Source organism: Nannobrachium achirus (assembly GCF_963921795.1).
Source record: "Nannobrachium achirus genome assembly, chromosome: 21".
Classification (NCBI taxonomy): domain Eukaryota; kingdom Metazoa; phylum Chordata; class Actinopteri; order Myctophiformes; family Myctophidae; genus Nannobrachium; species Nannobrachium achirus.
In genome coordinates, this window is record NC_137828.1 from 12139433 (window position 1) to 12156519 (window position 17087).

At 40.8% G+C, this 17087-nt stretch overlaps 1 protein-coding gene across 1 annotated transcript in view; it reads right to left on the minus strand.

Moving 5' to 3' along the window:
- relch (RAB11 binding and LisH domain, coiled-coil and HEAT repeat containing) overlaps positions 1 to 17087 on the minus strand; it is a 96166-nt gene that overhangs the window by 61757 nt on the left and 17322 nt on the right. Inside the window, exons 3-13 of the mRNA XM_080752004.1 lie at positions 14278 to 14367; positions 10940 to 11011; positions 10100 to 10155; positions 9570 to 9683; positions 8085 to 8279; positions 6967 to 7061; positions 6639 to 6717; positions 5822 to 5985; positions 3239 to 3314; positions 2638 to 2733; positions 524 to 547 (exon numbers count right to left, since the gene is read on the minus strand). Of these exons, the coding sequence (XP_080608130.1) occupies positions 524 to 547; positions 2638 to 2733; positions 3239 to 3314; positions 5822 to 5985; positions 6639 to 6717; positions 6967 to 7061; positions 8085 to 8279; positions 9570 to 9683; positions 10100 to 10155; positions 10940 to 11011; positions 14278 to 14367 (1061 nt within the window). The remainder of the gene's footprint in view (positions 1 to 523; positions 548 to 2637; positions 2734 to 3238; positions 3315 to 5821; positions 5986 to 6638; positions 6718 to 6966; positions 7062 to 8084; positions 8280 to 9569; positions 9684 to 10099; positions 10156 to 10939; positions 11012 to 14277; positions 14368 to 17087) is intronic.

Sequence of the window (17087 nt, forward strand, 5' to 3'; positions counted from 1 at the left end):
AAGTGACAGTGGTTAAGTTAAGTCTGCTGTGAATTTGTATACATTTAATCAAATGCAAACTATTAACAAGAGCTTGTGCGTAAAAAATGACTACATTGGATCCATTGCAACAGAGGATTTTTTTCCCCCACATTTCCTGAAAAGTAACTTTAAAGTTTGCACCCACAATATAATATAAATATAATATAATGAAATATATTGTCTCTGTCGGGTGAAATCCTCATTTGTCCAAAACGGTTACTTTTCAGCATTCAAATTCAAAAATAGCAACAGTAGCTACAAGCTCAAAACGCAACGCGAGCTTGTGGACCTGCTACTTTTGTGTGACACTGTAATGATCAAGCAGGACATTGAATTACCAAAAAAGGGGGAAAAAGTAACAATATGAAGATAGGAAGTTCCTGCCTGATATAATATAACATTTATACAAAATATTAACAGTCATAACCAGTAAGAGGAGGGCCTGTGTGTGTTGTGGGTGAGGGTGACAGAACGCATGCAGATGAGAGCGTGAGAGACTCACCTGACTCAGGTGTGTAACCATTCTCTAACAGCAGAGCAGAGAGGCATGCACCAGAAGCCACACAATGAGACAGACAGGAGAAAAACAAAAACAACAAGACAGGGTCTAATGACGGCGTGGCATCCCTGTGCAGTGTGCACTCAGTGTCCAAATCATTAAGTCACACGGACAACAGCAAACACACAAGGAACACACTTGGAGCATACGTGGTCAAATGTAAGCCTCTTTATTGATGGTGCTAAGCAGTGGTGGAAAAAGTACTCAGACGTTTTACTTAAGAAAAGGTCTCACTTTTACTACTGCAAGGTAGAAATACTCTGTTACAAGTAAAAGTCTGGAATTCAGATTTTACTTGAGTAAAAGTAGAAAAGTATTGGCATCAAAATGTACTTAAAGACCAAAAGAAAAAAGTACTCATTATGCAGAATGTCCCATTTCAAGTATTGAAATGTATAAAGATCTTTTGAAAATAGCAGATCTAAAAGTTCAATGTCATCTCCAAGCATTGTGAGCTTGTAGATCTGATATGTCCAAATAAATGTATATAGGGTTAATGTATGTTTTGTAATAATAATCTACTAAGTGTTCAAATAAATGTAGTGGAGTAAAAGTACAATAGTTGGATCCAAGATGTAGTGGAGCAGATATTGGAAATTGGAATACTCAAGTAAAGTATAAATACCTCAAAATTGTACATAAGTACAGTACTTAAGTAAATGCACTTTCCACCACTGGTGCTAAGTAAAGCTTGGTAGATTAAACAAAGATATGGGTCAGTTTGGTTCCATTTGGACACTGAAAATGACTCTACGGTGTAGGTTGGAACCCCAGAGATAACGACTGTATCAAAAGGGGTGTCTGGTGCATATCAAACTGGGGGTCCTTGAAATTAAAAAGGTGTCCTAGACAGCTGAGCCCAGTGGTGCCACGCCGTGATAACCCAGTGAGAGCATCAGGACAGAAAGAAGAGTGAAAGAGTGGAACACAATAAACAGGAGAAGAGAGGAAGGAGAGATGACTGGCCAAGAACAAACAAAGGAAACAGGGGCTGTCAAAAGACCATAGATACACGCGTCCACCATGTCTGTACAACACTGGTGGGATGGCATTAGCATTAGAAAGTATTACTAAAATCACAAGAAGAGTTAATTCCAATACATGCTCCTTCCAACGTCGGGAAATCTTTTGATTCGGACAGGCTTTCTGAACTATAATTCGGAGAGTCAGGACATCTGGGGGTGCACGAGTTCAGAGAAAAACGTTCTTCTGAGATCACCCATCAGAAGTTCTGAATTACGTCAATTTGTAGTTATATCACCTCCCTTTCCAAGGAAAAGTTTGGACGTCGGAAGGAACATGTATTGGGCATTATTATTACTATGTAAGCTGTTACAGAAGGATTATAATTCCTGCCGTTGTGGGAGGCTGTTGAGCACAGAGACAGACCAATATCAAGCTGAACACAAATGACATAAAATGGCTTGGTTTGGATGGGAATCTGTTGTAAGCCTGTAGGAAATGCCAACGCTTAGCGTGTGCATCTATAATGACAGAAGCAAGAAGAAGCCTGTGATGATGATGATGATGATAATGATGATGGGACAGGGTGAGGAGAGCAGGAGAGGAGAGGAGAGATGGCTGAGAGGGTTAGGTCGGGAGCGGAAACCACTTTACATCATGTTGTAGTCCTAGACGGACAACACTTTAGCCGGAACTATCAAACCGGATTCAGTTTTAACCCAAAATATTCCCCTGCGCTCAAGGACATACTATTAGGGCCTACCTAATAAACCCCTTGATGCGGCATAGTTTTGCTTTCGTAAAGTTTGTTTGGTATATGCATCTTTTAGTCCAACTCGTAGCGACTGGCAAGACTACACTAGGCTACTCGAGCATTTTAATAGGGATTGGGGAAACAAACGGGGGGAACCAAAACAAAGCAACGCTGCTTATTCCACTTGTGGTTTCCGCCTAGAACGGATCAACGGCCCGTTGTAAACGAACGCGAGGTTAGGGGGGGTGGGTTTACCTCTCATTTGACATGGAAGACATTGGGGAGGGGAGGGGAGGGAAGTGGGGAGGGAAGTGGGGAGGGGAGGAGAGGAGGGGTTTACCTCTCGTTTGGCGAGGAGGACATTGGGGACGATGTGAGGGAGACAGCGTCCCAGCATCAACATGACACTCTCCTCGCTGTCCGCTATACGAGACACCTGTAGGAGAGATTAGATACATTCGTCACCGACTGGAGGACACCTTGTATGTCCAAAACAAAATACTCGACTGTAGTTATTATTTAGTCACAAGCGCTTGTTAAGAATTTTTGTTGGTTCTTGAATATTTATAAAACTTACAGACTTAGTTACACTTACTTACACACATTTATTAAAACATTTAGAAAATAGCAGATCTACAAGCTCACGATGCATTCATGACGCGTTGTGAGCTTGTAGATGGAATAAAATAGGGCTAAAGTGGTTATGTATGTTTTATAATAATATTATAATTTATAACCGCAAAGTAACTGGTAACTAAAGTACAATATTTGGATCCGAGATGTAGTGGAGTAAAATTGGAAATTGGCAATACTCAACTAAAGTACAAATACCTCAAAACTGTACTGTACTTAAGTAAATGTACTTAGTTACTTTACACCAGTGAGTGTGTGCGTGTGTGCGCGCGCACGCGCGCGCGTGTGTGGGTGTGTGTGTCACTGACCTCAGCTCCCAGCCGGCTGTCAGAGGACATTCTGCAGAAGGACAGCAGAGCCTGTTGGAAGGCCGGGGACAGCTTCCTGCTCACACCACAAAACAACCAGTCTGTCACTCACTGTTCACACAACAAGGTTGGGATCCTTTAGCAGGGGTCATCAATATGTCCGTACACGGAGAAATGTGTCCGTGGCAAGACTTGTCCTTGTCCGTGGCAAATTCTATTTTGTTTTGACATAATGCAGCGTTCTTATTTTGATCATAAGACCCAATTAATGAATGTCAGAGACTCAAGTGTCCAGGGTTTCATCAGAATATGTCAGACAGATTTGACACACAGATTTACTATGACACTATGGCACATTATGATTTCACTAGTACAGTGGTTTCTCAAACTTATTTTCAAGGACCACCAAACTTTAAGAGTATACAAATGGAAATATTCTCAGAGTTACAGACCGTTAACGGTCATTCAGGGCAAGCTATTTATGCGTTTCTGGTAATGTTGTTGGCCGCTCATTTGCACATCCATGGCCAAAATAGAATTTTGACAAATGTTTCGGATCCCAACCGCACCTGCCAGTTCTGAACATTCACGTTTATTTAAGTGTGATGTTGATAATCTACCATGAAGGCACTTAGCAAACACTCTTATCCAATAGTACTGTACTTTCCTGTGCATGTCTTTGCAAACTGTTAATAAAGTAGTGTAAAGTCAGGCTGCCGTGACTTTTCTCCACATGGTTCTACCGCTTAATTTACATCGTAATAACGTATGCTTAATATATCCAATTCCCGGGCCAGATCCTACCAAAGACTATACATGTTTTGCCAATACTCCCTGTGACATTCTTTATTCTTTATTCTTTATTCGGATCCCCATTAGCTTCCGCTGCCGCGGTTGCTAGTCTTCCTGGGGTCCACATAAAACGTCACAACATCAACATACAATATTCATACAAACAACAACTGACACTTGTCAGTCTGAATATAAAATACATTAAAATACAAATATAAAATAATACAAGAAAATGTACAAAAAAACATTGATTATTCAAAGTGTGTTGTCTCTCATTAATATTTGTTTAATATTTCTTTAGAATAAGTACTTACTTTTGATTTGTTTCATATTGACAGATAATGAGTTCCATTGTTGGATGGCTCTATAAATAACAGCTCTTTTAAGTATTTCTGAATTTGGTTTTGGAAGTTCCAAATACCCTGAGCTTACCTGTCTGGTTTGATAACCATGTTTTAGACCTGCATTCAATAATTGATCTCTAAAGAAATCTGGCTTCCCCTCAATAATTGCATTTCTAGAAAATGTTATAATTCTCGATGTTAACTTCCCCTCAACAGTTAACCAAGCCAAACGTTGGTGCATCCTTGCCACATTAGTTTTAAAAGAGCAATTAAGTGCTAATCTAGCAGCTCTATTTTGTGCTAGTTGGAGTTTTTTTATATCCATTTTAGCAGCGACATACTAGCATAATGTCCAAGGGAAGTACTTGTACTGTACATCATGTGACAGTGACATACTTGCATCATATCCATGGGGTGTACTTCTATATCATGTGACATACTAGCATCATATCCAGGGCGGTGTACTTCTGTATCATGTGACATGCTAGCATCATGACCAGGGGGTGTAACTGTGTCCATCAAGCTAACTCGGGAGGCTCGAGAACCTTTGGTTTCCAAAGCTACGTGGGGTTGTGTTATCACCCTGCTGAGGTTTGTCAAGGTTTATTGTCAAGTTAAGAAGCATAACACATAATAGGCTCTAATACAGCCTGACAGCAAGTCGCAGGTTCGATTTCCGAGCCTGACGACCTTCACTGCGTGTAACTCTCCGTCTCTCTCTCCCCATTTCCCAAAACACTCGACTACTGTCCAAATAAAGGCAGAAAAGCCCCCCAAAATATCTTAAAGGATAATGACTGCCTTGCTGTTTGTCATCCCTTACAGTACATGTCATATATTATAACTGATGAATCCTGTGAGAATCTAGAGTAGGACCACTAAAATGTAAACACAGTTCTCCAGGGTTCAACATTGCAGCATTTTAAAAGGCAACTGGCACCACCTAGTGGCGATTCACAAGAATTACCGAAAACGTTAGGCAGTGATGTGTAATTTGTAGTTTTTCTCTCTTTTTATGTGTAATTTGTAGTGTTTGTGACCTGCATTTCAAGCATCCCACAGTGTTTATACCATCAAATAGTTTTGTGATCAAACCAGAGCATGCTAGAGCACAATTCACCAGGTGGTCTCAAAGTTTTTAATTTAGATACCGCCTAGTTTTTTTGTATATATTAGTCCACAGATCCAAATAACTCTGCGAGTGTACAAATGGAACCAAAAAAAAAAAACTCAAGTAAAGTACAGAAAAAAGAAAGAAAGAAGAAGAAGAAAAAAATAAACTTCAGTACAGTACTCAAGTACTGTAAATGTATTTTGTTACTGTCCACCACCGTACAGTACTCGAGTAAATGTACCACCAGGGTTGAAAACAAACCAAGAAACACATGCATTCATCTGGACTGGCATGAATCCATGTTGGCCCAAATGCTTCCTGCAGTGCACTCACCTGTTGGGTTGATCAAACTTGACAGGAGGCCTGTTCTTCAGCTTGCCGTGAGATTGGGACTGGGACTGGGGGTGTGTGGTGTTCTGACTGAAGGGGGGTACTGTGCTGTTCTCAGGTTCCGACACCCCCCGTATGTCCAGGTACTGGCCGTTGTCTGTCGGGGGCTGCAGTTTGAAAGGGTCAAAAGACAGTAAGACACATGCCAGATTAATAAGATGATGTCGCTGCCCCTGCAGAAACCTCTTATGTCCCTTAAAATAAATTAACGCCCAACTTGATCATACTGCAGCGTCACAAAATAGTATCAAAAGTAGTAGATCTGCAACATTGTAGATCTGCTACTTTTGCCATTTGAATTTGAAAGTGATAGTTTTAGACCTATGAGGTTTGCACTTGACAGAGACAATATAAAAACTACCAAACATACAGCATCCCCATTCATTTGTTGGAAATGCATTATAAACTTCACCAGATACCAATATGTTGAACTAGTTGATACATTTTCATTTTATCTTATTGGACACTTATAAAATAGGGAGGAGAAAATAAAAAAAGGTTTGTATAGGTATTTCTGGAATGACAGCTCAGAGCTCATAAGTGGCTTGAGACAAAGGTGCCTGTAAGATACAGGGTGACTGCATGTTTCAGCAAGTTTATTCTTTATTTTGAGATCATTTTAACACAGGTTAGTTGATGAATGAGATATGAGACCAATTGCACCAGGGAAATAAACAGTAACGGAAAATGACTGAATATTCTATGTGAACTGAAATATATATTTAATAAGCAGATAATGAATAGTGGCAGGTATACATACATCAGAAAGGGGCGGGGTCAAGGCGACGGCGGTGGCTGCAGGTGATGAAGATACACTCCTCTTCAGGCTCTCAATCTCACTTAGAAAGGAACACATGTTGGGATTGACTTCGTTCAGTACTTTTTTTTAAATACGCGCGCAGCCGTGCACACACGTGCGCGCGTGCGTGCACACACACACACACACACACACACACACACACACACACACACACACACACACACACACACACACACACACACACACACACACACACACACACACACACACACACACACACACACACACACACACACACACACACACACACACACACACACACACACACCTCTGTAGTTTCTTGAGCTGTTGGGCCAAGCTGTTCTTCTCGTTGTTCAGCAGACTGATCTGGTACTCCAGCTCTTCCACCAGCTCTGTCTGCTGCTGAGGAACACAAGCGTACACAACTCAACACAACTAAATTGTAAAATATAATAATGTAACAAGTTCTGGTAAAAACGCTTATGACACAAAAGCACATTAACACACTCAGTCACTGAATGCCACCCTTTAATTGAAATCTATCAAACTGGTGCCAAGCATTTTTTATATTTTTGATTTTCTTTGGGGACCCAAAAAATATGTTTTGCTTTCACCTAAAGATATAAATATGTGTATGAGAATAAAGATCTCCTCCTCCTCTTTCCAACCAAGTAAGTTAAGTGTGTGTTAAGCTCCAAAATGTATGTGTGTTATGCCTCAAAGAGCATTCGCTAAATATGCCTTTTCAACATACATTTTTTGTGAATTTGTTCCAGCCAAGAATATATGGTGCAGATCACCATTTAACCACAAGAGGTCGATGTAGCTGTGTCTAATATGAGCGATCAGACGCTCATTCAGCCCTCCCCTCACCCTCCCCCTCACCCTCCCCTGACTAGCATAACAGCTACGCAGCCTTTCATAGCATTTCTTCCCTAAGCAATCCGCGGTGGCGATCATGTATTTCTAAGCGATCTCGAGCTCCGAAAGTGCCAGGAGCGCTTTTCGATTGCCCCACAGTCTTTCCCAGTTTTTAAAATAGCCTTCTAGCCCAAACCGTTAGGCCACAATAGGCAAAAAGGCCTAGACGAGAAATGAATAGAAAAAACACAATTGTCCACCATGACAGTGATCGACACTTTCGGTTTCGGTTCAAAGGTTAAGATCTGACGTCATCGACCCAGTTTAACTGCCGGGAGAGCGATTCCAGCGATTTTTCTTTTAAACTTGTATTATTTATAACCAAATTAATAAAGTATGCGAAGTACGCTTTTGGCAACACACACCTAACACGTGTATTACACTTTTAGCATTCAGTGAGTTTTTTATCTAAACTTGAAAAAAAATGTATCGGCCAAAAAACAATATGAGACGATAATCGGACCGTCCCTATCGCAGATATTACACGCACGCGCGCACAAATACCTGTAGTGAGAGATCAGGCTTCTTTGGGGGTTCATGGGAAATGTAGTTTCCTGGAAGCTCACTTGAATCCACCCCCACAGCCACGTCCACCGTATCCCGTGGCGACGGGAGGGCGGAGCCACAGCTCCTGTAGAGCTGTAGCAGGTCAGGGGGCTTGGGGATGTTGAGGCCCACATCATCCCATAGCTCAAAGTCCTGGACAAAGACAATCAAAGACAATCACCATCCCATAGCTCAGAGTCCTATACAACAAAAGACAATCACTACTTACAGTAGGAATTCATGTAAGAAAACTTTGAATTAAATGATCCATATAATGTAATGAAATTGTCCTAAAAAAAACACACTATTGTCCATGTTATTAACCACTTTCAACCTGGTGTTCCTATTTTAGGCATTTAGGACAAAAGAAATGTCAGATATTTTAGCATAACTACAGGCTCACAAGCAGTGCACCCTTGAGCTTCTAGATCAGCCATTTTTGCCATATTAGAAAAATATTGAAAGTATACAGATCATTGTCAGTAATTATGTATATTTGAGTACAGTAATAGACTTTGTGTAGTGCATTTGTCATATCTGCCCTGAGCAAGACCTAAAAGCCAAACTGAAGTGTCATGTGTATTTATGCCAAAACACAATTAAATCATTGATCACAATTATTTGTATGACTTAAATTAATCGTCAGTCTATAACTCAACAGAGAGTGGACCAGTAGAGTCCATTTGTACATTCTCAGAGTTATAAGGGTCCGGGTCCTAATGCATATCAAACTCTAAGTCCATGAAATCCACTGCATTGACTTACACAGTAAATGGTACATATTGTCTAAACACACACAGCCTGTCTTTAACTCAAAGCATTCGATTTTCCTGTTAAATCCCATCTTCAGTCAACTTGGTCATTTTCAAATGTCTTTGCATTTTCTACTTTGTTGCAGGGAAATTCCCTTTCATATGCTGCCAAACCCGAGGAACCCGAGAATTTCGCGATGTACCACCCTGCCACGCCCGAGGAACCCGAGAATTTTGAAAAAAAAAAAAAAAAAAAAAAATCTTTTGACCCCAAAACATTTAGTAGGCATGATAGCGATCGCGAAATTGCATGTTTAACCCCCATAGCAACCCCATCTTTCAAACATGGCAGCCATCTTTGTTTACATTTTAGGAAAACATAATGGCTGCTATCTCATGAATGCCTGAACGGATTTCCATTCGGATTTTTTTGTTTGAAAGCTGTGAGCAATGTGGACACACGTGGTGCATTATCTAGGCATGGGTGAATTACATGGAAGTCTATGGATACAGTTTGGCCTATGAGAGTACGAAGGTTATGTTAAATGGCAGCAGATGAGTTAAACTATGTCTTCTATTAGTGGACTGTGATAAGCAATGAGGAGTTTAAACTACTTTAGAACATGCAGGATTTAATTTTCTTATTTATTTTTAAATTTTTTGTAAGCAACATGCAGAAAAACAACTTTACCTGGTCGTCATTTTCATCTGAGAAGGTAATGGCGGAGAGTTTGCATTCATTCCTTAATAAATACTCATTCACAAGGAAGTTTAAGGCTCTTTTCTCCACCTGGCGGATAGGCTCCTGATGTACAGAGAGAGTGAGGGAGAGAGAGAGAGAGAGAGAGAGAGAGAGAGAGAGAGAGAGAGAGAGAGAGAGAGAGAGAGAGAGAGAGAGAGAGAGAGAGAGAGAGAGATAGAGAGACACACACACACACACACACACACACAGACAGACAGACAGAGACAGACAGAGAGAAAGAATGAGAATGTGACAGGTGGTGCCACAGGTTCATCAAAATTAAATGTATCGATTTAAGTAATTATTCAAAACTAATATGGCTTTTAATATAGCGAGTTTGGATCAACATTGCGATGCACACCAAATAGGTTGATGACAGATGTGTAGGACAAAAGGAAGGTCCAAATGTGAACAATGAAACATTTTGTTTGTGCTGATGAAGGTCTAAGGACCTAAAGGTCGTTCCAACTTTCCAATACCTGATTCTCAGGACTGGATTTGAAGTTCTTCCTCTCCTGTGACGATACGTCGCTCTCTAGATTCAAAGGGGGGCAAATGCATTCAGATGAGTTTAGGTTGATGGTTAATTATTTCTTGTAGACTTGTGTGCATGATTAAAGCAAAATAAAAACTGGAAGATTCTTTTTTTTTCTTTGTCAGGCCAAGTTGTAATCTGGGATTTGTGAAACAGCTTGAAAGGAGTCCCCCTCCTCACTAGAGCTCTGTCACCTAAACAATCAGCAGAATGTAGAATTATGATGTTTAGGTATTGTCATTCTAAACGTCAATGTCAATGTTCCTGCTGTTCTTATACAGACAACCAGTTGAAGAATGAGCCTTGAAACTTTTCTTTTATGAAGAACACCAATTAATAAACACTCTTTGATCTATTCTATTGCTTGTTTGACCTCTTCAAATACTCTTTTAAACTTAAAATAGTGAATAACCGGAACTAGCTTATCTAAGGGCAGAGCTTTTAGATCGTCTATTTTTCGGTGAGCTACATGACATGCGGGCTACTATGGAATCCAAATGACTTAAATTGGTCAATTTACAATTTAGGCATTTTGCTGACGCTCTTTTCCGTAGCGAGTGGGGCGACTTACTATAAGCAAGGTAAACACATCAAATGGCACAGTGAAGTGCCCCAGTAATCTAGGATCACATGTCAAATGAGAACCTAGCATCGATCTAAAAATGATAGTTCTCAGTCATGGTGACTTTACTCCATGTGTGTGTTCTTGTAACAAATAAGAAATAAAAAAGGATGTAACAAAAGAGGGCTTGAGGTGGAGAAGAAAGTGAAAAGTTGGCCACACCTGCTGCCTGAGTCAAGTTGGCGCGCAGAGCCTGAATGGTCTCCTTTGCTTTCCGTAGCTCAAACTCCAGCACTGGACAGAATAGGAAGTGACAAAACACACACACACACACACACACACACACAAAAGAAAAACACACAGGAAGGAGGGGGGAGTAGGTGTCCAAACACAGTCAGAGGAAAACAAAAAAAATGGAAAACAAAACACACAAAAAGAAGAGATCATAAGAAACTGGGTCCAAAAACCAAACAAAAAATAAATGACGAAAAAAAAGGAGGCATGCAAACTATGGGTGTAAGAAACGCATGCAGCAGAGGATCATGGTAAAGCTGGCTGGATGACCAGTCCTTCTGATAAGTGTGTGTAATGCATTAAAGGGATTTCTTTTTTTCTTTCTTTTTTTTTTTACCTGGACCCTATTTTCAGAATTCAACCTATGCTGGGAAAGGAGCAATTCCGATAATTTTTACATTCACACATCTAGGCCCAGATGTGGTAAGAAATAGAGCCCAGGTGTAAAAAAAAAACAACATAAATTCCCCTTTAAAACATGTCAGAAGGATTTCCTGCCCACAGTTCCCTCTCAGTAAGAACACTGATGTGGCTGATTTAGGACAAAGGAGCCTAAAGTGAATGAATCCATCCATCCATCAGTGCACTGATACACAAAGGATCTGAGGACAGTAAAAGTAGTCAAACTATTGATCTGATAATCTACAAGCCGTCTGACAATGGATTTTTGTCTCGAGTCCCAAGACTAAAAGAAAAGACTTGGCTCCGATCACTTGACTATGAATGATACATAATTTGGATCCAGGCCACTCAAAAGGACAGCCTTCTGCTTCCAATCGTTAGGCCAAAATGTTACAAACAAGATTGAAAGGCAACACGACTAGAAAATCATAACTTTTAGATACACATCAATATACCGAAATATCAAGCTCTCAATCTTAAAAGTAAACATCAAATATGTTTTATTTACACCACATTATCATTATTATTTAGAAACGTATTTTTCTTAAGCCTTACTGTATGTCATTGGAAGATGAGTTCACTGTGACACATAAGATAATACCAGTGATCTCAAGTAACAAGTAAAAAATGTGAGTACTTTTTCCACCACTGGATAATACACCGTAATTAGGAAAATCATTGTGATTAGGTCACAGTTAAAACGTATGAGAAATACATTTACAGGCTATACATAACATACAGTAACACTAAGTAGGGGGGGGGGGTCTCTCCACACATCTCCTGCATGTGTAATTGACATGCTGAGAGATAAATCAAAAGAAAACCACACGCTAAGAAGCAATGAGCTTTCAAAAAAAGGAAAAAAAGAAGAAAGAAATGTTGCATAGCTGTGCGCTGAAGATCTACCATGTGACCTCCTGGTCTTTAAGATCTACCATGTGACCTGGTCCAACTATGTCTTAGAGGACTCCTACTGGGTCAGAGGTTCATGGGTCCTTCATTATGGATTTAACTCTGTAGTATAGAAACCCTCTAACAAATAATATTTAGAATCAAGAAGGTTTATTTGTCACTACAGTTATACAGGTATACAAGCAGCAAAATGCAAATGTGGTGGGGTACGCAATACTGTGGAATATAACCATATAACCATTAAATTGAGTACTTTAATGTGGGATCAACAGGCTATACTTTGTCTTTCCTATAAAAACAATGTCACCTGCAGATCAAGGGTGCACAGGATGCAACCAAAGAAAATGGGGGGGAAAAAAAGGTTAAATAAATAAAGATCAAAGGTTGAGAAATAAATCAAATAAAACAAAATGAAGCAGCTATAGTCTGGATGGAGTGACTTGTGTCCAGTGTTGGGTCACTGGGGTTTGATCAACGTCAGAGGAAAGCCAGAAAAAACCCAGAGTCAGACAGCCAGGGGCGGACATCTCGGCAAGGTGGGGGAGAGGAAGGGAAGGAGGAGGGGAGGGGATCAAGGATGGGACGATAATTCTTATTGTCATTTAGCCATTGAAAAAACTCACACAATAATCATATCGCAGAGATTTTAATTCATGATGTGAAGCCCGCGGAGCTAGTTCAGGCAGACAACTCAAAGGAGCACCAATTGCTGATCAGTCACATGCTCTCTCCACCTGATTGGGGAGGGCTATTTAAACCCGACTCCAAGACGGAAATGGCAAGACTTGCCATCTCCGGTTTACTTCCCGTATCTGTGTGAAGTGGGCGGACGCCTTTTTAGGAGATGAATAGAAAATAGCCGATCTACAAGCTCACAACACCTCGCAGCCGTTGCAGCTTGTACATCTGCTAATTTATGCAGTAATAATATTGTTAATCAGAATTATTTGGCCACATTAAATGTGACATCAACTTTTCATATCGTGCCAACCTTAGAGGGGAGGGGAGGGGAGGGGAGGGGAGGGGGAGTGAAGATGCCAAATCAGGGGAGGGGAAACAGTGTATAAATCCTTTAGAAACCACGATGTCTGCTTAGAGATGTGTTGTGGGATCACCATGTCTCTGCTGCATGGTTATTGTTATCTGACCACTTAACACCCACCCAACTGACTGCTTAACATGGCAGCTTGCAAAGTGGTCAGATGGGTGGGCCGCGTGCATTTTCAGAATGTTTATTTTAATGATGAATCAAAATATACTTTAAGTTCCTGTTTATCAGTATCACAACGAAAAACATGTATCAAGCGGAATCGCTGATGTCCACAATCTTCACAGAAGGAGTGATGGCACGGTGTCAGACAGCTCACTGGCTGTTATCCATCTTTACAGTGATAATGAACTGTGCAGTGTGTCACGACCAGACCTCGTGGTAGGAGGAGAAGTGTGAATTCTAACAGCGTTGATACAGGCCCTGTACCAAGAATAACACACACAAACTGTCTCCCTTCAGGAGACCAGTCTCCACAATCCTAAATCCTCTGGCTTGTTGCAACTTGAATATGATGCAAGACACGCACAACATTTAACAGTGAGTCTACATTACAATAAACCTTCCACGGTCAAATGTACAATATCATACTGTACATCCCGGACGGTTCAGTCCATCTATTGTGTTAACTGTGGCATCACAGTTAGGGTTGATCAGACAGACAGCTTTTAAAATGTATATAGTATAACGTGATATTAGTTTGTTAACATGAGTGTCTAATAGCTCTATATTCCCATGGTAATAATTGAGTGCTTTTCCAGCTCTTTAGTAAAACCGAAAATGCATTTTAAGGTTGGTTTATGGTAGCGTTGATTTTCCTCCTCTCTGTTTAGTTCCTCCCACTCTCTGACTGCAGTCGATCGGGTCCGTCACCTCGGTTCTGGACAGGTGCGTTTCATCTTACCTGCCACTCTCTCGTCCGTCTCTCGGTTCCCGTCATCCGAGTAGCGAGCGAAGTCCAGAGAGTCCAAGGTGCTGATGCTGCCCGTTCGGTCTGAACAGAGAGAGACACACACAAACACAGTGGTTAGCCTCGCATCCACATTCATCACACAGACAGCCTGAGACAGACGGATCTAGCCTAGCACAGCTAAACAATCCACCCATGTTAAAACAAGGTGGGGATAGTATACTGCAGTTAGTTAGCTGCATTAGTATATACTGTAGTCTGGCCAAGCCACGCTAAGACGGATCCATTGTCTGGACTGTAGTGCAGGGTTTCCCAAAGTGGGTGCTGTGGTTCTCAACCCGGTGGGTCAGGACCCCCAGGGGGGTCCCCAAATTATTTTGGTGGGTCCCCAGATGATTAACTTAATGTGCAACATGGTTTTCTCACTCAACAGTAAACAAACCAACATGACATTTAAGTGTACACAGGGTTTATGCAAATTTCTAAAGTGACAATTTAAGGACCTTTTAATACCTCTAAACTGACAAATTATTAAACATTGGCCAATTGTCAAATATTAGAGACAAAAGATTGTGAAAATAGCCGATCTACATGCTCACAACGGCGAACTTTCCCCCCAGAATAGGGATGCTGGGGTTCAAGTGGTTAAACGTCAAGTATAAAATTATTTCAGTCAGTCAGTTCTGATGGAAATGGTTATTTCTCCAATATGATGTAATGTAATATTCTAAAAAATAACAGTGTAATTCAGAGGTGCCATGGGTAAGCCATTTACCATGAGAGGGAGTGGGTTGCTGGCTGATTTACCACTGTTTCAGGGTTGTAGCACGAGGCGAAGCCGAGTGCCAAACACGACCCTCGAATGGTAAATTGCTTTTCTACCACTTCTACCATATAAATGAAAGAAAACACAGTTGTAACTTGCAAGGTTATTTAGTTACAATCAACTGCAACACAACAGTGGGCGGGGTCCATGAGCCAACTCAAGGTTGTTGACTGATTTACCACTGTTTTAAGCCAATCAGAATCCAGTATCTGAACATGTGACCACAAAAAGTGGTAGAAAACGTTATTTACAGGGGTGCCCTGGGTCAAAAAGGTTTGAAAACCCCTGCTCTTGTGGTGCTTTTTCCATGTCAAGGACCCCCAAATTAATCATTATATATTTCGTCCTCAGACCCGCATCCGAAAATATTTTGTACTACTGTCCCCCCGATACTAGATTTGTGTTGTTAAAATGTTCCAAAATATATTCTAAATGTCTAATTTGTTTTGAAGATCTTTTGGAAAATAACATCTACAAGCTCATCACGCATCACGTGTATTAGGCGTTTATGTAATAACTTAGGGTGACCATACGTCCTCTTTTCCCCGGACATGTCCTTTTTTAGGGGGCTGTCCGGCCTGCCGGGGGGGTTTTATAAATTCCTTCAAATGTCCGGGGTTTCGCGCATATCACAATTAAAGCATGGGTATTTACAATGCATGTTCAATGGTTCATTTGGAAACACACTGGGAGAGGCGGATTTCCAGCCCAAACCCCGGAATGTGTATTATTCATACTACTCTCTCTCTCTGCCGCGACCGAGTATTTCCCGGTGAATCTGTGCGCAAAGGTGGGGGCTTGGGAGTGTGGGGGACACGCACCACCACTGACTATTGCTGATGATGATGAGGTTATATAGCTTAGCTTTTATGTATTGAAAATGAGAGGCACTCTTGCCGAATTAGTAAGAGACTCGTCTCCAATTGCAAGATATTTAAAAGTTATTTGGGGCCATGATGATGATGATATCCTTTTCTTCCCACAACTAGACTAAGGATTTTATATTGTCTGTGTTATTGTTTACAACCACTGAACCACAATTATTCACGTGTGGCAAGATTCACTCGTTTTTAGTAGGCTATATAGTGTAGGCTTAGAAGAAGCCTTTTCAGAAGTTAATTTAATGATTTCCTTTATCCTCATCTAATGCACCGTATGCACGCTGTTTAAAGGCCGTGTAGGCTTTTCAGAAGTTAATTGAATGTTTTCCATTTGCGCTAATGCACGCAACTGTTTTCGCCAGGTTTTAAGGTCTTATTTTAGTTGTTTCTCATAAGCTCGCAACCCTCCTTGCCCATCGGCCCCCACCTTTGCGCACAGATTCACCGGGAAATACTCGGTCGCCTCTCTGCCTGTGCTGCCGCTCCCTCAGTCTGTCTCGTTCAGAGCAGAGCTCGGCAGCAGCTTGCGCTGCGCAGAGCCAAACGAACGCAAACGCAATTAAGGCTGTTAGTTTCACTGATGAAATGCATGAAAAGTGCCAGTGTTTCCGTCTTGGTGACCAACAATGAGAAGCAGAGCGTTCTGTCAGCAAAGCTGGTACTTCTGTGTCCATTACAAATAAAAGTTCTTCTGCTTCAAGCCCATATCAACACTGCAAAGTAGCCTACAAGACAGTCTGTGCGAGGTGAGAGCTCTTCTGCTAACTAAATTGACAGAATCTTTTGTACAACCTTGTAAAGCAGAACGGCGGTTTGAAGAATGGGCTACCTCTCTTTTATTTAGTTACAATGCTGAATGTTCATACAGGAGTCAAAAGGCATACTTTAAATCAGTGGATCTCTATAGTATAGATCTATAGACCATGGAACCCCCTAAAAATAAATACATAACTAATAATAGGCTATTAGGGCATACTTGAGCTGTAAACTAAGGGGTAGCCTACGATATATATATATATATATATATATATATATATATATATATATATATATATATATATATATATATATATATATATATATATATAGATAGATAT